Genomic DNA, 25535 nt, shown 5'->3' with positions numbered 1-25535 from the left:
CTCTGTATTCCTGTGCTGCTCTATTCTCATACTGCTGCTACAGATACAAGAGTCCAGACGCTCATTCTCCTTCCCTCTGTGTCTGTCCTGTAAGTGAGATAATCTTTCTCACACAGCTGAATACYTCACTGCTTCACTATACTTCCCAGATAGGCAGGGAACTTGCAGATTGTGGAACTTGAGAAAACAAAAATGTTTTGGACAAGGAAGGGGACCCTCATTCAGTGGAGATGAGCCGAGACAATCTAAAAAATGAGCTGAAAGGAATTACTACTCAAGAGAGCACCGGACAGATGCAAAACAAACTCCTGCAAGCTGCTGACCTGCCTTCTAATGAAGAAAATAACTCCTTTCATTATGTTATTTTTTTCTTACTATGTATTTTTAAGGAATTTAGAAGCTTAATCAAACCTCTATGAAAAAAAAAGAACATTTTTCCTCACATTTTCTGGTCTTTATATGAAAGGCAAATCATACTTTCCAGCTAATGCATATGTTGAGAAATAAGCTGTGTGCAAACAACTCTTCACTTTCACAGATACCTGCTGGAAACTGCTGAACAGAAAGCACGTGCAAAGCGTTTTCATGGATGAACTCTGTGGACACTAAGGAAAGATGGGTAAAGCACCCAGCATCTAGCATCTATGTCTAAATACCTAAGCAGCCAAATATGAGATCATACTTAAAAAATAAATAAATAAATAAATAAATAAATGAAAAAAATGTACAAGTATTCCAGTGGGATGTCAACCTATTCCTTACCTTCACACGAGGGTCAGCAAAAGTAATAACCTGGGTTCCATTTATTAAGCTTGTTGTCGTGAATGACAGCGTTTTCTCTTCTCCATTGATAGTGACTGCTATCTGTGGTCTCTTATCTAGACTTAGAATTCTCCACAAATCCCATGTCTTTTTTACTTTAAACCTCTGAGTGGAAACAAATACATATGATGGAGGCAGACCTTCTGGAAACACATCCCTAAGGGAGAAGGAAGGGGGAAAGAAAAGATCACAGCTGTACATTTGTACAAATCTTAAAACACGTCTATTGTACTTCAAACAACAAAAATGTTGCTAAACTTAGCACTTTTATTTAACTTTTATTTAACTTCTATAAAGTTAAATACCTTGTCAATTCTGACAGATCAACACGTGAGGTTATTTCATAAGCTTTGGCATTGGTAGTTGGTATCTGAATTCTCTTTTTAACCTTCTTCTTCACACCGAGTCCTAGCAGAATGTCAAATCCTTTTTCATCTCGAGCTGCCACTGGAATTCTTGTTGGACATACAGACTCTGCAAAGTAGTAAAGGCAAGAGTAGTTCAAAATATAATTAAACCTTTCAAATACAAGTAATCCTACTTGCCTACTTTTTTTGTAGCTGACTTTTCAGAAAGAACTGCCAGTTAAGTACAGCAAAAGAGAAGAGATATGAAGAATCCTTAAGAAAGAGGAAGCGAGAATATTGAGATGTTGGAATTTCCTCCAATTAGATTCACATACTATTCTGAATTGTGGCTAACTGCATTACAAAAGAATTACAATATAAAATATGGTTATGAAGTCCTCAACATAGTTGCAAAATGCTACTAAACTCCAGTTTTTAATTTCCTTGATGCCCCAATGATTTGGCTTAACTCAGCCTCTCAAATGTGAAATCACACTGAAAGTGGAAAAAAAGATAAAATTAATTTACAACTTTTTTTTGTCTTCTTTCACTTAAGATGGCCTCTAATCCATTTTGTCTATTATACTGTAATCCACTGGACAAAGACTATGTGAGGCATTTTCTTTGGAAAGTAAAGCTGGCTGAACATTATCTCTGTTCAGCTCTTTTCACACAGAAACAATACTAGGCTGAAAGAAAATGAAACTTAATGCTAAAGCCAACATTATAGTAGAGTAATAAARCAACGAAAGGAAAGTAAATATCTTCTCATTTTGTTAAAATTACGTAAGAAGAACTGAAGAACAATCATAGAAACATAATGGTTGGAAAAGACCTTTAAGATCATTCAGTCCAACCATAAGCCCTTCAACACCATGCCTGCCAAACTGGTCCCTCAGTGTCTCATCTAAGCGCCTCTATCAATCACAGCAAATTTCTAAATTGATATCTGGTTTCTTTTTCATATTTGATTTTTCTTTCTAGAATTCTGATGTGAAATTCCATTATCCAATGCAAATTAACTTTTCTCAAAATCTTCCTCATATGCTTCCGAGTCCTACACCGACTATTGCTTTTAAATGCCTTCCTGACATACAACTTTTCTCTACATTTGACTAGAGAATATCAAAGCTATAGAAGCTTAAGAGAGTAAAAATAAAGAAAAAAAATAAATACTTGGGGACCCCTCTAGACACTATTCTTTCAGACACCACTGTCCTCTCTTCACAGATTAATCAGCTTTTTTTCATGCTAACATACTCTAAATTGAACAGTAGAGTCCCCAAATGACAGACAAATGACAGACAAATGACAGCCCTCTGTCTGCAAGGTGCTCCACACCAGTGCTAACTGCTACAAGAGCCACCAAATCTCAGCCTCCTTCTTTCAAAGCAGAGTATTTCCACTATGCCTTTATATATATGTTAATTAAAGTACAAATTGTACAAATTTAACAAAATCAAAGAGTAAAAGCTTTTTTTTTAAAAAAAAAAAAGTCAAGTATGGCCAAGACACAAGTACAAAACCTTCAGAAGTTTCATATGGTTGATCACAGGCATCTCATTGGTGCTTCATCATTATACAACTTCCTCTCAGAAGTCGACATGAAACTTAACCATGTGCATTAAACAATCCACCACTCAGATATAAATTTTCCAGCTTACTAGTCTTTGAAYTCACCTGCTAAAGACACTGTAGCTAGAAATGAGGCTGCCAATTGGCACTGACCACTCTTTGCGAGAGGCAGCTCAAAATGCTAATGCTAGGAAAAAGCAGGGCGTTAAGAGAATGGAAGCCAAGGGTCACTTAAAGTAAAATAGTAAGTATTTTAAAAAAAAAACCACTATTTTGTATTTGTCATCAACCTTCACAGTTTACTGCTGGAAGAGTTGAGTCAAATAGGGCAGCTGAATTTTTAAGACTTCTGTTAATTTTATTTTGAAAGAAATGCATCCTCATGAAGTATCATGTCACTTCTAAACTTTATTTAAATAAATTATTGTGTTTACTTTGGGAAATTTCTCCCAGCATGAGAGACTATTAAAGAATTTAACTGCATTGAGCTGATTTGGTGGCTCTTTATTGTGTCAGGTACAAGGAATTATGATGACTCCTCTAAAGGTATCAAGAAATAAATACTACTAACCTCAAAATAAATATCACCATACTTTATGAAAGAAGTGCATGGTCAAAGTGAGAATAACTGAAAACTATTTTTCACTTCTTTGAGTGCAGAAATACAGTACAATTGAATATGACTTGCATCAATTCCTGATACTAAAACAGGTACAAGATAACACTGACACGTACATAGTCACTGTGTAACACAGTCCTTCTGAGTGATGTATTTGCTTTTTTTTTTAAGATAGGAAAGTCATTTCTTTACAAAGTTATCAAGAACTCAATGCAGTAATGCTGTTGGCATTCTAAAATGAAAAAGTCAAGTTTATGATGTTGGTCTTGGCTAATTCTTCGATAAAAGTCTTTCAGGAAAGAACATAACAGCTTGTTACTTTTCCAGGCACTTTTGCCAGAAGTGTCTCTTCTGGGTTTTTCAACACGTACTAGCGGAAGAACTGCTGAGCATAATGATAGGTTMTGCTACCCACTGACAAGAAGAAAAGATAATTTCTGTTTGATTGTGCACGATTATTAACTGCACCTGGGAAAAGGGCTAAAGTAAGCCCTATATTCTCACCACTATAACAATTGCTCAACTGTTTCAAGGTTCAAAACTTTCTTTTTTTTTTTTTTTTCTTAAAAAAGTGACTGAGGACAAACTTCCATATATTAAAATTAAACACGTACTGTGTTAACACATCGAATCTTTTCCAAATGCACGTCTTTGTTTAACACAGAAGCTAACATTTTGGGAGAATTTCCACAAAAAACATAAAAATCAAGACATGATCATAAAAAAAAAACTTGCCAAGTGCTTTAGGCTACATTCACCAACATGTCTGCTTACGAAATAAAGACATATGGGTACCTCACTACATGCTCCAAACTTTCATAAATACTTTGTGATCATTTACTTACCTTCACAGAGTTTCTGCTTTATAACTTCTTTAATTCTGGATATTGCAATGTAATCTTCAACATAGAATACGTAAGTTGATGAAGGCTTGTTGGCAATAGCTTTAAGTTCATCCTCCTCAATTTCCGAGCCAACACCAATAGCAAACAAAGTGATTTTATTTTTCCTTGCTTCTGCTGCTACATCTTTGACTTCATCTTGAGATTTCCCATCAGTGAGAACAACTGCTATTTTTGTTAAAAATCTTGAGGATTTTGCAAAAAGATGGTCATAGGCAAATTGAATAGCTCTTCCTGTTTTTGTATTTCCTCCTAAGTAATGTATGGATTCCATTTCCCTGATCAGATTTTCAGTGGATTCATGAGTTCCTAGAGGAATTTCAAGTACAGGGTAATCACTGTACTGGACAACTCCAACTTGAATAAACTTTGGTCCTATGTCAAAATTTTGTGTAATATTGACAAGCCATCTTTTGATTATTTCAAAGTTTTCCGGGCCAACACTGTAAGAGCCATCTAAGATAAACACTAAATCTGCTGGAGCAGTTCTGCAACCTAGGAAAAAATAATAAAAATAAATAAATAAAATCATTATTTAAATGAATCCATCTATTTCAGGAAATTGTTTTTCATACAATTACTGATTGTGTTAGAGCCCATATCTACAAAACCACCCTACATTCCATTAAAATAAGTCAGCTGAGTTATCAGCAAAAACAAGACTGTTTCACTAAGCCACACAGATTCAACTTTGCATCTGAAAACCATGTCATTTTCTGGTTTTGACATTATCACCAGCAACAACTATGAAAATTTAAAGAATTCCATTCTTTAACTGGCAGTTATGTTTTATGCAAGCAGCAGGGAGGAATACATATTTGTTTTTCCCATATCTCTATTTGTCTGCAGAACCAAAACCCAAAAAATCCAAAACTTGTTTTTGTTAGCAAAAAAAAACTTGTTTTTGTTAACAAACCAAGCACACTGGGGAGGAAGACCATAACCAGAATGACCCAGAATTAAGCAGTAATATTCACTCCTTCTACAAATATATTTTAATGGACTTCCAGAACACAGCTACACTGCACACACATAGAACTTGTTATTACAATATCATGAATCTCAGTTGAATGTTGCTGGCATCATATTCTGGCAAAATATAAGATTATGTCATTACTTCACAAAYGTAATGCTCTCTCCTTAGAAAGAGCTGCATGTTGACCTAGGTATGGATTCAGCTCACCTAACTGCAGCTACCTAAAAATTGAGCTTTTAGATCAATTGGCCAACTGTAGCCCTTGGAAGAACGTGGGCAGATCTACCGGATGGTCCTTTCCACCTTGCAGGCACATCCTTGCCCAGAGGGAATTCCTCTCTGCAGGAGCAAGTCCAAAAGGATTCTAAAAGGAGCACATGTAACTGGCACCCATGGTGCTGGTGAGATGACAACCAACAGGAGAGGCTAATTGGATCCACTGGCACATGGGGTCAAGGGGCTGGCCAAGTCTTGCTGTATGTGTGGTTTTGGTACAGGCTGCAGCTCTGCAACTGAAAGAAGAGCTCTGATTTGTCCTAACTCCCTTACATATTCTTAAGCAATGCAAAACATCTTTGAAGAAGAAAACAAAAAACACCTTTGAAGAAAAAACAATATAAGCAATCAAGATATAGCTTTAAATTGAGATGAGAGTTTTACAGGGCCATCTGCCTCCTTGAACATTTCCAAGAGAATATAATCAGGTTAGTCTTCTAAAAGAAATAAAGATATTCCCTTCCTAAATGAGAAATAAGATACTGAAGTTACTTCCACATCATGGTGTATCCACCAGTAAAATTATACTGAAAAAAAAAAGCAATATACACACAGATCTGAAAGTGGACATTACAAATTTAATGCATGCTTCTTAAATTACCATTATCCAGAATGTAAATGTTAAGACTTACTTGCTCTTGTTTCACCATCTTCAGTTGAGATGTAATCATGAAGTAGCAGAATTAAAAGCGTCTCAAAAAGTGTTACGATCTGTGCCATGTGTATTGTATTCTCAGGGTCTTGATATTAGACTAGAAGAGGAACAAATGAAACGAAAATGCAATTAYGCCCTTATATTTCCAACAAAACCCAAATTTCCAGGTTTTAAAACGGAGGGCATGAAGAACAGCCTTGAACTGAATCCAGGTCTGCCTGGACACAAGAGCAGACATGAGGCCAGTCTGCAGTGCGGCTCAGACAAAACACATCAGGCAGGCACCTACGTCCAAAATAGGGATTTTTCACTCTCGCATTCGACAACGTCCCTGAGGGAACAGTTCCAGCTCCAGCAGTTCCAGTGTCCCTGTGGGACATCTTGCTGTTCCCAAGGCCCATGCCTCTCCCACGAGTCATGCACAGATGGAGGTTACCCTCCTGCTCACACTCACATCAACCAACCACCAGCCCACCACCAGCCCATTCCTGCCCCTACACCAAAATTTGGCGAGCTTTCCTGTATCCAGCGCTGGGAGACAGCACTGCAGCCTCGACCCACTCACCGGCCTCCTTTGTGCCAGGGAGTCCGGGACTGGAGTCACAGGACCATGACCAGAAACGCAATTCCCCAGCCCCTTCCAGTGTCCCCAGGCCCACCACCATGTCCCGTGACATCCCAGGGGCCGTCCCCTCACATAAATCACAGCCCCTAAATGGGAAGATTTGGCTTCATTTATCTTTTTTTTTTTTGTTCCTTTGCTATCATGGTCTTGTCTGTGAATTATATTCCCAATAGGGAACGCAGACAGTCTTGGCCTCATGTCAACGTCGTAAATATTATTTTAACAAATTTACCAGGATTCAGCCATATTTATAACTTACTCCATATTTACTGCATTAAAAAACAGATTCATCATGAAAAGAGACATATTTCTGGAGTATTGTTTTAGAGATCAATTTATTTCAAGACTCAGAAGAGGAAAAAAACATACTGAATCTCTATTGTATTCTATCTTTTCATCCTTCTAGGCAACATGCCATTTCTCTGACTATATTTCATCCTCAGTTACAAAATATGAACAATCTCACAAAGGGAAAATTTACTATAGGTTTGAATAAATGCATTTCTACTAAGCTATGCAAGGTGGTGTATGTTCATGTAAGCTGTAGATTTGGTGCACTGGATGTCATGAATATAGCAGGGGCAGAATTTAAGACTAATTGGAAAATATTTTTTGCATATTTTAATAGCAAACTTTTCCACACCACGTTATTCACTTGCACTCGAAACAACAGCTTTTTGGGCTGTTTGTGCCAGGCAACTCACTCTCTTCAAATTTTACCTACCACATCTATGGGCTAATCTTTAAACCATGAACAATAAATAACTAAATAAATAAATAAATAAATAACGTGAATGATAAATTCAGGGCCAATTAAGGGCCAATTCCTTGCACCATCACTTAAAGTCTTATGTATTTAAGTATCTTGCATCTGGCTAAAGCACTTTAAACATTTCTCTTCTCAGCTTCTGCTCTGTCAGTCATATTAGTCTTTATCTATTACATATTAATTTATCATTAACATTCTTGCACTCTGTTTTTCAGCCTACTTCCTACAGCTGAAATGCCTTCCTTKAATAAGGACATGAATCTTAGCCTTCTCATATCTTTCTATTCCAGTCATAAACTTTTATTTATACCCATAACAAACTTACCTACATACTCATTCAAACGCTCAAATATATTCAAAAATATTTACTTAACAATAAAATAAAAAGTGAATGTATGGGAGGGAGAGGGAGATATAAATTGTGTGTATTTACCCTTTTCTGAATCACTAGCCTTTATGAATTCTTCAAAGTAGGCAAGTGGTGAACTACATTACTAGTAGGAAGGTACCACTGCCCGTTACAAAACTCCTGATATACCAGAAAATACTGTCCTCCAAAAACAGGCATGCTCTGAATTATTTTTTAGGCATATTTTAAGGACCTCTTAAGAGAAGAAATAGGTAAATGGTAGGTAAATAGGTACAAAAGTGTTTCCTTTCTCAAGAGTAGTCAAGGGAGTAATGTGAAATAAATGCCATATATTTGCTGAACAGTCACTGAATGGGCATCCATCACTTTGCTGGCAAGCTGTTATCTGTAACAACGTTCCAAAGCACTTAAAGATAAACCCTTACTCCTAAAGACATAACGAGATAAGAATAAACAGAACAGTAGCAATTTCATTATCAAGTCAGTTCCTGGTAGGTTCTTGGTCTGTTTTTGCCAAATGGAAGATGTGCCAGAAAAGCAGTATACCATTTTACTGGGGCTTTTCAGAGCTTGTTGTGCTTTTCAACTGCTTAGAAAGTCATTCCGTTAAGAAAATTCCTCACAACCTAGGAGCCGTTTTCAGATTCCAGGATATGCTATTACTAATTAAGTAACTGACAAAATACTACTGATGCAAAAGCATAACTATTATGCTACCAAATACCTCCTTTAGAGACTCTAACACCTTACTTCTTGTTCATATTACCCTGTGAATGGTTGAGAAACCAGCTGAAGGACTTAGGGTTTAAGGACGTTAAGTCACACGGTTCCAAAATGAAAACATGCAACCTACATAGATACTGAGGTAACGATTTCATTAAAGTAGATTACATAGTAATTTCCCATCCCAGATATATCTGTTTACTACTAACTTAAGTGTTTAAATAGTGGGCAAGCAAGGTTTATAATATAAGAAGGTAAGGTAAGCTATTGCGTCAGAATAAGCTTTCTCTTGGTGAAAATCAGGCTCCAGCTTACRTTTCTTCAGAAAAACAGAAAAGCCAGTAAAAGAATTAGCAGAACACGCATATCTGATATTCTCAATTAAACTCTATTCTCTCCACAAATCATTTTTCCCATCTATTTGTGACAGTCCTTATGTATTTCATTAACAGCAAAACCTGAAAAAAAAGAGATACTAGACTTGAGAAATTCATTATAACTATGAAGCCAAATAACTATTCAGTTGTCCAAACCAGACTTGTTAACAGAAACCAAAATTAAAGGGATAAGCTCAAGGCTTAAGCCAGCAGCCTGTAAGGATTCCAGGAATTAGAGAGTTTGCAATTTAGTCTAAAGAGAATAATTATATAGCACTGACATTCGAGTRGTCTAAAGAGATGCCAAACCAACAATGCTGGAGACCAAACTTCTGCATCTTCTCTACCCAGTAGTTATAGCAGAAGCAACAGAAGAGTTCTTGACACTGCTTACAGAAAATGCTTGCCAAAGTGCCTCGGTGTTACCACGGAGGGGCCACCAGCAATATGAGCCCAGGATTGGCCATTTTGCCAAAAGACAGAAAATTCATCACTGCTGATCRTTTCCTTTCCCTCCCCATGGTTTGTAAGAGAAAAGCAGAGAAATCTGCCTCTGCAGTGGTCCACTGAAGCACCCTCTGCTTCACCCTGCTATGCCCTTGGGAGTTCAGCTAAGCTGGGCTCCTCACACCAACTTTCTGCTGCTGGTGCTGTATGGAGAGTAGTGCCAGCTCCTCACCCTGCTACAGGAGTACGGGGACCCTAAGTCTGTTCCAGCACTGAGCAGGCAGAGCGATGTGCTAAATTTAAACAGCGAATTTTAAAGCAGTCCAGATCTATCAGGCGGTAATTGAGATAGGATGTTGGGTTGGGTGGACCTTTAGTCTGACTCAGTATGGTCACTCTTCCAATCTCACCTGTAAGCTTTTGATCTCGCTATTTCACATGGCACTTTGAGAGCAAAAAGGATGTTTGGAATTAGTGAAAATGCCGCCCCGGGTAAGAGAGTCTGTCTTGCTCAGGGAGACCACCACCACCAAAGACCAAAGCAAGCAGAGGCAGCACATGCTGCTTTTCTYCTCACCAAGGGAACATGAGTAGGAGGGTCACATTGAGCTTGCTCACACCAGCCAATATATCATGAACACACGGTCAAACAGGTACATTGGGAGTTCTCCCAATGCACATTCGGACAAGTATAAAAGGAAACTTCATCAAGATTTGAAAATTAATGACTTCAGCCCATTCCCACTGACCAGACGGCTTCATCCTGCAACTGCAAAGGCTTCTTCAATGCATTTTTGGGTACTGCAAATCTGCAGTGCTGGAGCTTTTATGCTAGCAAGCAAGTCAACAATTTAGATTAGGAAGGAGACTGAACTCAGGTCTCCACACAGYGGACATCTGGTGCAGTCACTAATGCAGCAAACAGCCACTACTGGGTTTTGCAACATGCAACTCCCAAAACAGTACTGCTACTCAAAAATACCAGGGAGTTCGAATAACAACAGTCTCACCTTTATGCGTGCACAGCAAAAGAATCTCACATTCAAATTAAGTGTTCAGTAGGAAATTTAGGTGCCTGAACAGCTGAAGAAGCATTTCCACTTTGCATTTAAGCAGCATCTTTTGTGTCTCAAAAGGGAGTCTACCAATCCAGGCCTTCCACACCCAGCTGTCCAGTGCCCAGATGAGTATATCACTTTACTCTTCCTAGAAATACTTTCAGAAGAAACTTTCCATTTAGAGCAACCTGGAATCTTCCAGAATCAAAAATATTTGCTCTTCAGTGCAGTTTTGTCACTATCCAAAACCTGGAAAACGGACAGACACAGAGAGATTCCCCTTCTCTGAAATCTCTGGCTTCTCTTTGTAGCATAAAGATTTCTTGCTCAAGAACTACATGGGAGGGTGCCAAAGGAAGAGGTCATTTCTCCTTTTTCCCTCTTGCTAGCTACTGCCTAAGAAGGCAGCTGGGAAGGGCATGATTTTAACCTTTTCCAGCATTCCAAAAAACAACCAGACTAAAGGTTATGTACATCACGTTGTCRTCCAAGTATAAATTAACACTTCTCTCATATTACATCACTGTATAAACATCTCTTAATTCAGCTAGGGATCGTTAGGCTTGGCTTACAAGGGAGCAAATATTAAAACGTTATGGTTATAATGATTGAAAAGGCATAATGAAGATTYTTTGCATTTCTTTACTTATGCAATAACATAGAAACTATAATGCAGGGGAAAAGCAACTCTAGAAATTGTGATTTACATGCATTAAATAATATGGAAAAGCAATGTAACACTGCATCACCTTCTTTTTATATTCCATCTCCGTGTCTTCAAAATTACTGTGTCTTACCAATAAAACATTGGGACAATGTATATTTCTCTGTTTATTCATATTTCTACCTAATGGTATGAATCCCAAACAAGTCTCTGAAGTTACTTCAAGTCAATTACTTTTAACAACTAATACAGCTGAACCTGTGCTTTTTTCCACTTGGATTTCAGTCCTACTTTACATTCATATTKCCTAGACCAGATATTACTCCTTTTTTTTTGTTTGTTTCTTTTTTGGTGGACACAACTGATGATGTTACACTCACTGTCATCAAAAAGAACCACAGAATTTCCCCAAATGGGTAAAACTGTGAAGCCATCRTGTAGTTTAGGCTTGGTTTGTACAAGCACAGATGTATGAAAGTGCATGCCCGTACACAAATTGAGAAGACGTCCCATGGTAAAAAGTACATCAGCATTCCCCACACTGATTCTTTACATTTCTGTGTCAGAGTGGGCTATTTTGAGATAATCACAGTRTAATTACATTCTTCCAGGAAGTCTTCCACAGCATTAAACAGAGGATTACAGAGTATGTCTAGGTAAGTTTTTACCTCAAGAGGTCAGGAGAGAGGATTATTATATGTTTAAGTAACATGTATGGAGAATTTTCTTCCATTTTTCAATGTGCTTGCTACAAGTGTAAGAGGAATGAAGAGTAGCTAAAAAGCAGTTCTGCTCTGGCTAGGCAGCATCTATACTGATTTTACATCTGTGCACACGGCTATGCAAAGGATGMATTTAAGAGTATGTAGTTAGAGAGATTTTATTCCCTTATGTCAGAATTGAGTGGATACTACCAAATGTAAACAGGCTAATGGGGATTTCTTTCGCTCCCTTCCTCCTGCAGCTCCTTTGCTGCTTTTCCTTTCACTTCCCTCCTTCCATTGCAACACTCGGGCAGCCCAAGCACCCAAATGCTGCGTGATCCCAGTAAACCTTGGATAAAGCCCCCAGCCTACCCAGTGAACACACTTCCAGGACGGAGAGCGCCTGGCAGAGCTGGACGATCTCTCTGGAGGCCGCACAAGGGGAAAGGGCTTCGGCAGCCAGGAAAGGGCTTCGCAGCGACATCCAACGCTCCCTCCTGCGTGATGGAGATGCAGCAGCCTCATCTCCTCACACACGAGTCATGTTTAGCAAAGGAGAAACTCCYAGGCCCGCCAAGCGCGCGCTCCCGGGATCTGTTCCCACCACTCATGCGTTATCTCAGCTTCTCTCCCCAGAGTCCCGCTGAAAGCACCACCACCAGCTTCGTGTTTACATCCAACATTCATTCATTTGTGCTGCAGCCACAGCCTAAAGCCCTCCTTAAAATTGTTCAATCGAACGGTCCAAAAAASCATTGCCCAAACTACTGACACAGCAAACTGTTCAGATCTTCACCCCAAAACACATTTTATGAATAGCTAATAGAAAACAAACAGTAGGCAATAATTTAAGTGAAAATATTTTGCAAGATAATTATGATTTCCACTGTTAGCAGTACTCAGCAAACAAAAACTAACCCCRTAGAAATTTAGACTACATGGTTAGATTAAACGGTTACATGGTGACTCCAGATTTACAGCTTTGATAATTGCTGCATAATACATTCTTGATTAAATCAAGGATATAATTGAGGATAAAGGATTATAAAGGATAATAAATAATGTATTCATTTCTAAATAAAGGAGCAGAGAGGATTAAAGAAATTATCAGACTTTGGCTGGATTTCAGAAAGAAGGTTTTACACCAACAAGATCTTCAGTACATGAAAAGGGAGGTATTTCACATTAAGCTGTGCTTGAATATTGCAAACACACAGGACCAGAAAATAGGTGAGCCGATATATTTCATTAGAAACCAATGCTGCACATCAAAGACCAATGTAAGCAGCTGATGGCAATTTTAAACCAGGCAAAAAAGGCACGTATCACTGAAACCAAAGAATTCTCTTGAGTGGGATGAGTTGTTTATCTTTCATCTGAATCAGGAAAGCACATCAAACCCACAGACTCCTCCGGCCTCCTGCAGCAAAGAAAGTTCCTATTCATCCAGCCTCTGAAGTCCCAGACAGCCTGTATTTCCAAGCCCAGTTTATTCTGGCACTTTGCAGTTCTTGGATTGGCTCCCACTCCAAGAAGATGCTGTGCCAGGTGATGGTAAYTGGCTATTACGGGTTAAAGAAAAAAGAAGCCTTACCGCAGCATGCGAGATGTGCGACGGATACAAGCGAACGGCTGGAAAACTCTATAGGATGGGCAACTTATGTAATCCGCCACAGTTGGCAGTTCAGCCTGCTGGCTGCAGCGAACGAGCTGCAGGTCTCCCTGGAAACCATGATTTCATCCAGGCTATGAAAGGCCCATGCTGTTATTTCACTCTTTATCAAGAAACTTGAGATTCCACAGAATTTTCCCTCCATGGCCTGCTCCAAGGAAAACAAAACAGCTAATCAATAGGATAAAATCTGACACTCAAATTGTACAGTTGCGACTAACCTCGCAGACGGTAACATGATYCTCAGTAACAAACATTCAAACTCGCTTCTTCTGCTGGAAATCCAGTATTTCCAATGTTAAATGTTACAAATATGTGTGTGTATCTGTGCATATTTGTTTATTARGCAAACATAGAGAACAACTGAGTCCAAATGACTACCTGCAGCAGCCATTCAGGAGACTATTTTGTTTCCACTCAGGAACATAAGCCTTAGTACTTGGTAAACAGAGGGAAAACAGTCACTCGGGGCATTTTATAATGACTGGAAATTATTGGAATATTGGAAATACAGAACTTATCTGTGAAAAGACTAYAGAAATTGGCTGAAGTCTGAGAGAAACAACAAATATTGATAGAGACTCGAAGAAGGTCTCTCTCGTTAACTGAACCAGTGCAAGAAAGACCATCTAACTCGACCATTCTACTTAAATGTCCGATAAGACCATGCCTAGCTGATGTGACACGCCAGTCTGCTCCTCCCTCGGGAAAGCAAGACACTGCCATTGCCACCAAAATCTGCAATATCAGATATGCGCTTCTGTCTTCAGTGCTTCACTCATCTCTTTCTCTTTCCCCACCATTTATTTTCTTTCCCTCTGTTTATTTCGCTCTCTACTTTTCAAAAAAGGGAGGGCAGGGCTGGCTTAGCTAAGGCAATGTAATTTGCACTGTGATGACTGTAACCTTTTCTGTGTGAAGTAAGAAAGGAGGAAAGCACACATGAGGTGATTTAATTGAAGCTTTCTATATCAAGAAAAAAAAAAGTAACTCTGAGCTTTTTCTGACTTTTAAGAGTCAATATTAGAAACAGAAGTTGTTTTCTGTTTTTTGTTTTTTCTCTCTGTTTTCCTATCTTTCTCTTCTCCTGTGCATGTCTTGTTTATCCCTCAGAGAAGTTCAGCATCAGGAACAGCAGCCTATGTCCTTTATGGTTATTCACCGTCTTTCTCCACAAACGGCAATTCTCATTTCTGCTCTCAGGGTCAGCTGAAATAGTGTCAAATGTTGAAATGGTAAGGATGGTGACATGGTGAACCTTGCTTTAGCTGAAGATTTCAAACCTTCACCTGAAATCTTATCCCTTTCATTGTTTTTAACYATCATCCCTCTTTCTCCCTCATTTCTGGAAGCATTCAATAAAGAGCAGGCAGATTTGTGTTTGAATGTCAAACCACTGCCAAAGGAAAAAGCAGGGCAAAGTCTCTGTTCCATCTGCCCAACCTGTTCCATCTGTCCAAAATTGATCTGCATACAATGAAAGTTGCTCTTAACATCTTAGACTTCCTTGCACCCTCATTCCATTGAAATTAGCACAACAGCCTTTAGATTCTATATAAAAGGAACATGAAGTTGACTTGCCTTTAAAACATATATCTTAACATTATGACAATTGCATATAAGCTCACTGATGTTAAACAAAAAAGAATCACAAGAGCTAAACAGGTAATAAGGATTTTAGGTTTTGCAATTCTGTGATGTTTAAACCACACAGTTTTGCTTTAATGAAGTCTTATTTTTAGTGAAAACAATGACAAGTCATTTAAAGGAGGCTGTGACTGCTGAAGGAACAGAAATGATAACAATGGATTCTAGAGGAATTCAGCACTTGAACTTGAAAGCCTTGGAAGAACTTCAGTTGTTTTCAGTGGAGCTGAACCAGGCCCTTARCATTTTAAACATTGTTTTTGAGGGAAGAAAACAGAAATGTAGCACATTCATGTTCAAAGGTGAAAACATCTTTACAGCATAAATATTTAGTGTTTAAAGCACATCCAAAATTTGGTATTTTGAGAAGCTCAGGCAGTTACAGAACTGATGTGATACCCAACAAAGATTAAAACCATTCAAGATTTAAAAGCATGGCTGTCTTGCTTTCACAAGAAGACTAAAGACCTCCTAATGAGTATTTGAGCTCACTTCTCTAAAATGTGGTGAATCTTAACATCTACTATGCAAAGACAATTATTTTGAAAACATTTACAAAGTATAAAATTCCTTCCTGGTCATCTCCACATGTTTGTCCTTCTGTTCATCAAACGACTGAAAATGCAACAGCTGCAGGGTTCACTGCRGGTTCAGGAAGGCTCTGTAAAGGTGTAAGCTCTGGGGAAAGGCACTGCCACTCAGCAGCATGCAATGGTGTTTCTGCACAATCTAGCCCCCCAAATTCATGGGTATTCCATTTTGCTCTCATCTTTGCTTCACACAGGCAAAGGAAAAGAGAGCAAGCCATTACATGCATGCAAATCCCATCACGGATATTGCTAATCACCTTCTGACACAGCTTCAACACCAGTACATCCTAAGCCCCCTAGTCTATAGGGTCAAATACTCAGAAGTGCTGTTTTGGTGCCTGTATAGGGAAGTGAAAGTTGATCTGCTTTTCCAAAGCCACTATGTGTGATCTCCCAGAGCCACTATGTGTGATCTCCCAAAGAGCAGTGATGATTCCGCATACGTTAGTCATCTGGTTTGACCCCTATGTGCACGGGCTAACTAACATTAACAAGAAACTGAGTTAAACTGTATTCTTTAGAAAAGTATCTAATTTAATTACTCAAGAGATGGCAAATACATTCCCCCCTAATCTTTGCTATGGTTTAATGGCTCTCACTTTTAGGAAAATGAAATCTTATTTCAAAGTTGAATGTGTCTGAACTTCCAGCCACTGTTTATGTCTCAGCAAAACTCAGAAGTTGCCCTTATTCTTTTCTACCTGTAAGTATCTATACGTAACCCAAGCCATCACACAGCCATCTTTCATGTTCTCAGCAACTTCACCATCTTAAGACTCATACTGCCATGCTTGTTTTCCAAATTTCTTTTCCTTCCTGTGACTTTTCTTCGAACTATGACATACTATTTTTGAGGTGCAGAACAGAACAGAGCACAATATTCTAGTATCCCTGTTATTATAAGATTGTTTCGCTGTTTCTGCTCAGAAGTCTGTATTTCACGCATCCAAACACATTGGTCCACTTTGCCACAGTAATGTAGTAAGTGCATTTTGAGGTGGCCATCTACTTGACAGTGGTAGACCAAAACTATCTCTGAAGTAACCTACAAGAAATAAACCTATGATAAAGTCAGTGTGATCTCAGAAGCTCTGCCATTCTTGGGTATCTCTACAGAAACTGTGTATCCAASAGGTCACTGACAGGAAGGCGGGGCATCTGTGGCTTTGGAGAGGCTGCAGAAGTGTTACTGTTTGAAGGGGCTTTGGTAAGAGATGAATCCTCTTGTGTTCCAGCCGATCCTCAGAGGTTAAAGGGACTAGGGGCAGCTGAACTCATCTCTTAAGAGAGATATCAAAGGCCTGACTGGCAGCACCAGATTTACAATCGGACAGATAGGTCTGATTGCCTTCAAAACAAGCAGTCGAGTTCACAAACAGCATGATTTATTCAAATGCAGCATTTACAAAGCAGGTTGCAGATGTTAGTACAGGAAATGCTCTACTACAGCGTGGGATTCTTGACCAGTTCTGATGTACAAATGCTCAATCATTACCCTAGAAGACGGGAGAGGGCTCTCAGTCTCGAGCAGTCTCCTCAGGCAGCGTCCTGAGCCAAGGGGAGGAAAGGGGATCAATCCATTGACCAATCCCAGAAGTTACCATGGAGTCTTCCCTCCTTAGTTCACCTTTATATATTTTTACATTTAGGTGGAGCGTGTGTGACTGTAGTTATACTCACTTTTGTTATTGATTGATGAAGAGGTGTCTTGCTTTCATTTAAAGGTATAGTTAATTGCAAATCTAGAGCGCATGCTCATTGAGGAGTGGTCAACTCCCGCAGCTGGTAACTTTTGCATCAAAGTGTGTTGACCTTATAATGAGCTTACAATGAGCCAAGTTCAAGCAAAGTTCATCCGAAAGGATGATTTGCCATCCTTGCTGGCTCAGCACCAGACATCTTATCATATATCTCCCACCAGGCAGCTCCTGTGTGGCTTATCAGCGGCCCAGCACCGGGAGCACAGCAGAGTTTGGCCGTGGTGCCTTCACTCTGCTCCACTCTCCGAGACTCCTCTCTGCAGAGAGAGCAGATTGTGCTGCCTGGGGAACTGTGGAGGAGCAGAGTCCGTGTGCACCAACCATCCTGGAAGTGGCAACTGAGTATCACTGCACGCAAGCTTCTGTAATGCCCAAACTTCTGTTAGGCCMTGTTTTTTCTCTAAGTCCCCCCTTTTCAATTAATCCTTCCACAAAAAGAGGAGAGAGCAAAACTAGCAGTGGGCAGTATTGTCAGAAGCTATTACAATACATGGCAGAGTCATCTGATAACTGTTTTAAATTAGATTTTAACTGAACGTCCTCAATCAGTTTATGAGAGACTGAATTCTTGATCACTGTGGAAGAGGTCTTAGCATCCTGAATGAGGAAACTATAACCTTATCCTTCCCAAAATGCTAGTAAACGGTACGGACAGCGTGTCTCACTGATACACTTTATTCTGTTTTATTTCACGGGAAAAAGTGGGAAGCCTAGACATACTTTTTAAAGCACTTTATCGTGGATGAATTTTTCCAGAGCAGTCACCCATCTCAAAATGCACAAAACATATGTACCTTTTTTTCCTGTAGAGTCCATTAAGTAATGTTTACTGTCACCAATGTGGGTTCCAGAAGAAAGAATAAAAGAGTTGCTTTTAACACTTGCTAGGACCTATTATAAGGTGTTCAAACTGCATATTGATGCTATTGCATAAGCATGAACAAATCACAGGCCATACTTTCTTGCATACACAGGTGTATAACACACTTTTCAGAGATCCCCACAACTTTAAAAAGTAGTTTTTATAGTGTCATAGATTCTAATATATGTTTTTCCAAAAAGGTGAAAGGAATACAGTATGTTACTCATGCCAGAAAATTGACATTTTTAAAGATGCCAAATGCATTTTCAGAGTTTATTCAAGTTCAGAAGAGCTTTTTTTATTTTTTAAATGTCAAGCTGCTCCTCTTAGAAAATTAAAAAAAAAAAAAAGAAAAAGAAAAAAGAGAAAAGGGTAGATTCATTTTGGGAAAGAAAAAAAAATCCTGGATTTATCTATAGGGGAGAATTCTAACATATTCAGTGTTCCCACCGCTATGCAAGAACACAAACTCCTGAGCATCCCAAACAGTTACAACTGCTTCCAACATTGATTCTGGCGCTTGATACCGGGGATTATACAGCTGGACAAAAACACTGTGCTCGCAGTCTTAGTGACTTCATATAAAGAAGGCTCGTGGAGATAAATTGATCTGTTAAATGTCAGCTCTAATTTGTCTTTTTTACAGTAAACGAGAAKTCAGAGTTTAAAAGCATTATTAGCACAGGACCTTCAGAGCATGGTGTTCCACAGCCTCCCTCTCGGGAGCCATCCATCCAAATTAAATCCAATCCTTAGCTTTCTGCAAGCGTGTCTAAGAGTCTGGCGATACACCACAGGCATGACCAAAGACCGTGGAGGTAACAGCAGATTTTTACTTCTTTCGCCCTRTTAATTACATACTCGATGCAAAGTACTCACTTCCAAGAGGAGGGTCTGCAAGTGCAACCTCCAAGGCAATTAGACGGCAGTACCTACACTCAACTTATCCTACCAAATATTAACAAAATCATGATCTGTTTCTCTATTTATGCTGTGACCCACAAGATTCATGWTCATTTTAGGGTGTTATTAGAAGGTATCTATTAGTTTTTAAATTGTGAGGTTTATAAAACATTGAAAGTTTAGTAATCCAGCAGCACAAAAAAAATGTTGAACAGAGATAGGACAAGATGAAAATCATAACAAAAGGTCACAGCCAAGTTTTTTACCCAACAGACAGCAATAAATAATGCATGTTAATTAACATGGACAAATTGAGATTAATCTGAATCCAGGCAATCTAAACGCTCTAACRCTCCTTGCTTAATAAACTTCATGGACTTAGCTCACAAGAATTAAGAAGTATTAGCAATGCATTGAAATATTACTGCTATATTACAGTCCCCTGCTACTCCAGTAGTAGAAACATGGGACAACCCCTAGGCTTTGAGGCTCCCGGACCAGAAAGCCACCTCATGGGGCTGCATGGAGCCTGCTGGGCTCTCGTCTGTGGGTGCTGCAGAGCATCAGCAGTGAGAGTCAGAGACRCCTCCCGCTTCGGCCAAAAGCCTCCTTGGAGCGGGAAACCCTGCAGAGGCTCCCGAGTCTGCTCATTTTCAAAGCAGAAGGAGCAATGCATTCATATCCTTCACTTTCACAACTTGGTTTCTAACCCTGCAATGCTCCACGTTTGCCTTTATCCTTGACAAGAATAAACCACGCTTTCCAACCATCTTTCATCATTGTCTAGTGAGCATAACACCTACCAAAGCACACACATGCAAAGTTTATCTCATTTCCATGGCAATGGCAAACTCTTGAGCTGAGTGATATGGCTTTATACCTCTTGCTGTCAAGAGGTCTATCACCCCAAACACATCAGAGCTCTCTGGAGTTGATGATGTTTGGACATGCTGCCACATAATGGCAAAACGGGCTCCATACACAAAATATCTCCCATAACTACACCAAGACTCTTACTTCTCCTACCCTGTTCCWCTTCTCAGTATCCAGAAGTCCACAACTGAAGCATTTACCACAATTCAAACTGCTTCAGACTGAGGAAGGGACTAAACCCAAGTCCTCCTTATTCTGTCTAATGCTCGAACCACATGACATACAGAATAAAAAACTTTCATTCAAGGTGCTTGTTCCAAAGACATGTTTTAGAAATTCTTGCTGGCTCAGGATCCACAGACGAGACAGAGGAATTTCTACCTTGTAAATCTTTCTAGGAATCAGGCTTTTTTTAGGTCCCTTCTGTGCTCTACAGCTCTGGGCATGCCTAGCATCAGGTGTGTAGGTGTGCAGGAATTTTTATTGACAGAAGCCTGGGAATAATGACTCCAGTTACCTCTGGGGTTGCAGAGAAGCAAACCAAGAGTTTAAAGACTCTTTTAAATGGTTTTTAAATGTTGAATACAGACAGCTAAGATAGAAGTCAAATATTTAAGTCCTCAAGCCTTTGAGGAAGCAGGTAAGACAACTCCTTTGCTGTGACTTGGGATGGCCTTTTTTAAATAAGCCAGAAAATAACATAGCTACACAAAACACAGACATTGTGCAGTAGGTTCTGTGCTTCAAAACACAGAAGCAGAATTTCAGATTTTACCATTTGCTGAAGTTGCATTTCTAAAAATACTGATTGCAGTGCTTGCTCCATCTGAAGTTAATTGTTCCAATAATTCCTGTGTTTCCATGTGTCCCATGGAATTTTTAATACTGTGCCTTGGCAAATATCTGTGCCTTTAATACTGTGCCTTTACCTTCGGCTGCAGCAGGGCTGTGCTTCCTCACTGCCTGCCCACATTCAYGACCCGTTTTTAGAAGCTAGTGCAATCCTTCACCCAAACACTTCAGCTGGTTTTAACTCTTGACAGATTTTGACGGTTCATTCATCGCTAATTCAATAGTCCTTTGAATTGATTCATTCATTACATAACTAACTCAATAGTTAGGTTACTCTACCTGCACTGGCTTATATAGAAGATTTTGTAAATACTAAATGGGAAATACAAGAGAGGAAAATTGCTTTTCAGTATAGTGCAACCAATCATACAGCAAGATATATTCAAACCTGTAAAATAAAAATGCARAACATACAGGTCATAAAATTAGCAGCTATGGGTTTAAACCAAACCAGTCACTATATAGGCACACAGCATACCCGGTTCGGCTTAAAATGGTGGTTCCTGTTCCCACTCAAAAAAAGGAAATAAAACTAATTAAYGGTGAAGTCGATAGATCTTAAATTCTCCAACTAGACTGGAATTTGTTGCATTCAGATCTAAACGATTCCAAAGRGAAAGGAACTATCCCCTGCATTACATGCTACAGCTTATGTTTTTAAATAATGGCTATTCTATTTCAAGTTACAGAATGTCTTGCAATGCTCTTACCTCCACCTAGTACTTCCTCCCATGTTAAAGAACAACTGCAGCTCAAGCAGTATTCTTTATTATTTTATTCTGCCATTTTTTAAAAAAAAATTTATAAAAACTATTGTAATAATACTATAAGAATAAAAACTTAAGCCATTAAGGCACAATTTATAGAAGCTATATCTGACCAGTGTACACATTATAGCATTTGGAGGTATTATGGGAGTGAATTCTGCATGCCCTATGCAACAAGCTAATTCATTTCATAAGTTTCACCATCAACTCAGAATGACTTGGTATAAAAGTGTCCTCTCCCTCAAAAACAAGAAAAAAAAACTCTGCATTTTTAAGGGATCTCTGCTATAGAGCACCTATTTCCAGAGCTGGTGTGTTAGCATACAGTGCTCTTTTGTTTAAAGAAACAGTTTAACTAAAACACTTTATCTTACTTATTTAAAAATGGTTGGTTTTATTCTCTGTTCATATATGATCTGCTTAATTCATCAGAATTCATGATTAATATAAAAGTAACAATATTAGCTACAAGCTGAAAAAAAGCACATAYGCAAACACAGAAAGACACATTTCCTTTTCAACAAATACTAGACATTATAAAATACACTTCTGGTACAGTGAAAATCTATTCAAAACACAAAACAATGAAAATATAGAAATAAATATGATTAAAATATATTTGCCTTGGGAAAAAAAAGGGACATAATGTCACAAAAGACTTTTATAATTTCTAATATTTTCTACGGTATCAAATTATCATCTACTTCTTGGATTATACTTTTTTTTTCAGGAGTCAAACACCGGTGCTTGGGTTCTGTAATGGAGCTTTGAGTATGAAATCACCAAATTAAAGAATTTCCAAATTTTCCACTTCTAAACAAAATATTGCATACGCTTGCTGATGAAGACAACTCGCCTTCTCAGAGGCCTTTTATAAATATATGTATTCCACAGATTGCACATGCATCCTTCTGTATGAGCAAGAGATATGTATTAGCACTCCTATTAAAAAAAAAAAAAAAAAAGAAAAAAGAAGTAGAATGAACCAGAAAATTAACCCGAAATCGCATGTGTACAAAGACTAAGCTGTGAGGAATAGAAAGCATAAGAGTTTCTGCAAAGCACCAAAACTTTTTCAAGAAAAATCTTTGGCATTGGACAGCTCCCAGAACAGTTCTGCTGAGAGCCTTTTTCCTGCTTTTGTCAGGTACCATAGAAGCATAAACTATAGCAAGTCTATAGCAACTACTTAACACAATGGGCATTAAATATATATATATATATATATATCCGATGCTAGCAACACCTCTTTCAAAGACTGATACCTTATTTAAATCCAGACCAAAGAAGAAAAGAGGAGGCAGCCTTTAAGCTTTAGGAAATGAACGCTGTGTTTTTCCCTGATAACGGGGTGCTTTCCTAGAAGACAAGCGTGTGGTTCTGCAGCCGGGGTGCAGCCGGGGTGCAGGCGCCCGCGCCGCGAGCTCCCTCTGCCAGGCTTCCCGCTGCAGCTTCCCGCTCCTTTGGCACGGGCGGCGAGGCCGGATTCGGCTGAGTCACGAGCGGGGCCCCTCGGCACAGCCAAGGGACTGAGTCACAGCGACACACAGCTACATTCCTCTCCGCTCAGTGCAAATTCAGCAGGGAATAACACAGAAAAACCTCTATTGTCTACTCTGCAAAAAAGAAAAAAAATCTATTGTTCCAATTCCACAAATGTTCCTCCCTCCCCTCCCTGACCCCATTATTCTGCATGGTAGTAAAAAGCTATTCCTTTCTATTCTATTCTATTTCAGCACTAGATTTTTCACAGTTTAATAGATTGCCAGCATTTGGAAACATTTTATTGTCAGTGATTTCTCATGAACTGTGCAACTTCTACACAGGACCTCAAAGATTCTTGACTTTACTTCTCAGGGACTGCAAGAGTCTCCTGCATATCTTGAACTGACCTACTTTATTCCCCCACTCTTCTTTTTCTGTAACTCACAAGCAGAGCTCTACAAAAAAAAAAAAAAAAACCCACTAATTTATTTATTTGGTTCATTTATTTAGGGTTGTCTATTGATCCTCACTTTCTTCCCAAATTTCCGGATTTCCAAAGTACAAAGCAGATTCCTTCTCAGTAGATGAAAGTGTTAGTGTCCTGAAGTCTCCTTTATTTAAGTTGCAATTAAATAGCTGGCTGCATTCTTTACATACTGACAGCTCTGATTTTCTTGGTATTAATTTTCCTCATTTCTCTACCTCCTGAGCTGATGACAAATTTCACAGTATTTCTCAGATATTTACCTTTCATCTCCCACTTCCACCTCTCCACGTTTGCTTTCATCCTAATGGAAATTTGAAACAAAATGTGATAACTACATAGATAATGGTCCAGTTCGCAAGGAACCGGGTGCCTTTCCTTCCCAAAATGCTGACATTCACTTCAACTCAGCTTTTATTCTGTCAAAATTAACCTGCATATTTATCTTTCAGTCCTGTGTTATCATGGCCRAGATTTTAAAACGTGGAGTCTCCCATATCCATCTCTGAAAGGCAACACTCCGACCAAAGAAAAGCTCAACATTACATAACCTTCCCCCGGATTTTTGAGTTGGACATAAATCCTGGTCTGGGAGAAGGTCTTCCCACGGAGTGCTTTTTGTTTGGAAACTCTTCCTGCAGATGCTTGCACGATCCCGATGCTTTGCTCTCTTTGCCTAACTTGAAGTCTTATTTTGTGTTCTGCAGATCTCATCCACTTGTTATCACACAGGATGCCTCCTTTTCTCCACACATTACGCTCCTCTTCTCCACATATCACACTGTAGCTGCATTTAAGCCATTTATGCCRATCATCTCCTCTTTTGCTCCCTTTTCTTTTTTTAACTGGGAATATGATTTTATGTTCTCTACTTGCACTGAGGAGAGGGGGAATACTGCGAAAACAGGGTCAGATCCCAAGTGCAATTAARTATGAACATGCTGAACTGGTGGGAGAGAGCTGCAAATAAAGAAACATTTATGTAAACAGCCTTGCTCGGATCTCTCTCAACCGGAGTTTATCCAGACCAGAGCTCCGAGGGAGCCACTCGGAAGATCCCAGGGCAGCTGTGCTCAAAAACAGCTCCCCCCTCATCAAAAAAAAATTTTTTTTAAAGAAATTATTAGACTTGGGGCACTTAAGGCAGCAGGCAACTTGCTAATTGGACTTATATTTTAAACCTTTGAAGTGTTTGAGAAAAGAAACAATTAAAAGCACCACTTCTGTACCTGCTCTTGCATGCACGCAGGGCACTATTAGCTTATGAAAACCATGCTGGGACAGGGTGGTCCCTCCAACTACTTCAGCAAAATTCACACTCCCTTATACTGCAGTGAGGCAAGGGTTATGCTGCAAGATGTTACACTGAGCTCCAGAATGTGATATTTTAATAAATCCTGCTGTTGTTAAATCTACAAAATGTTATCTTGACCTCCCCACGTCAGACACTGGCAGCTGGTTTGGAAGGGGGGAACTGATGCAGTAGTGCAGTGTCTACCAAGACCAGCAGAAGCACAAGGGACCCTTGGTTCACGAAGACTTGCCAAGGGTCTGCTCAAGATGCAGCTCACAGGCACTTCTGCTACTAGAGCAAACGCAGCCCTGCTCCTACATCTGCCTCCAAAAYGCCTCCGTGCACGTGCTCGAAACGCACAGAGCAAAAATGCTGCAACAGCTACGACTGAAGATAAAGCTTTTGGAAATCAGCAGCCCTACTTCAGGAAGAAAGCA

At 39.2% G+C, this 25535-nt stretch overlaps 1 protein-coding gene across 1 annotated transcript in view; it reads right to left on the bottom strand.

Moving 5' to 3' along the window:
- Positions 1-13543, bottom strand: part of COL21A1 (collagen type XXI alpha 1 chain) — a 72743-nt gene extending 59200 nt beyond the window's left edge. The window contains exons 1-5 of the mRNA XM_026034311.1: positions 13504-13543; positions 6150-6269; positions 4209-4760; positions 1128-1296; positions 763-979 (exon numbers count right to left, since the gene is read on the bottom strand). Of these exons, the coding sequence (XP_025890096.1) occupies positions 763-979; positions 1128-1296; positions 4209-4760; positions 6150-6237 (1026 nt within the window). The 5' untranslated portion in view covers positions 6238-6269; positions 13504-13543. The remainder of the gene's footprint in view (positions 1-762; positions 980-1127; positions 1297-4208; positions 4761-6149; positions 6270-13503) is intronic.
- Between the last annotated feature and the right edge of the window lie 11992 nt (positions 13544-25535).

Source organism: Nothoprocta perdicaria, unplaced genomic scaffold, assembly GCF_003342845.1.
Source record: "Nothoprocta perdicaria isolate Ctin4 unplaced genomic scaffold, notPer1 scaffold_141, whole genome shotgun sequence".
Lineage (NCBI taxonomy): Eukaryota > Metazoa > Chordata > Aves > Tinamiformes > Tinamidae > Nothoprocta > Nothoprocta perdicaria.
Note: the sequence above shows the minus strand (reverse complement) of the source record. Positions and strands in the feature narration are given on the sequence as shown.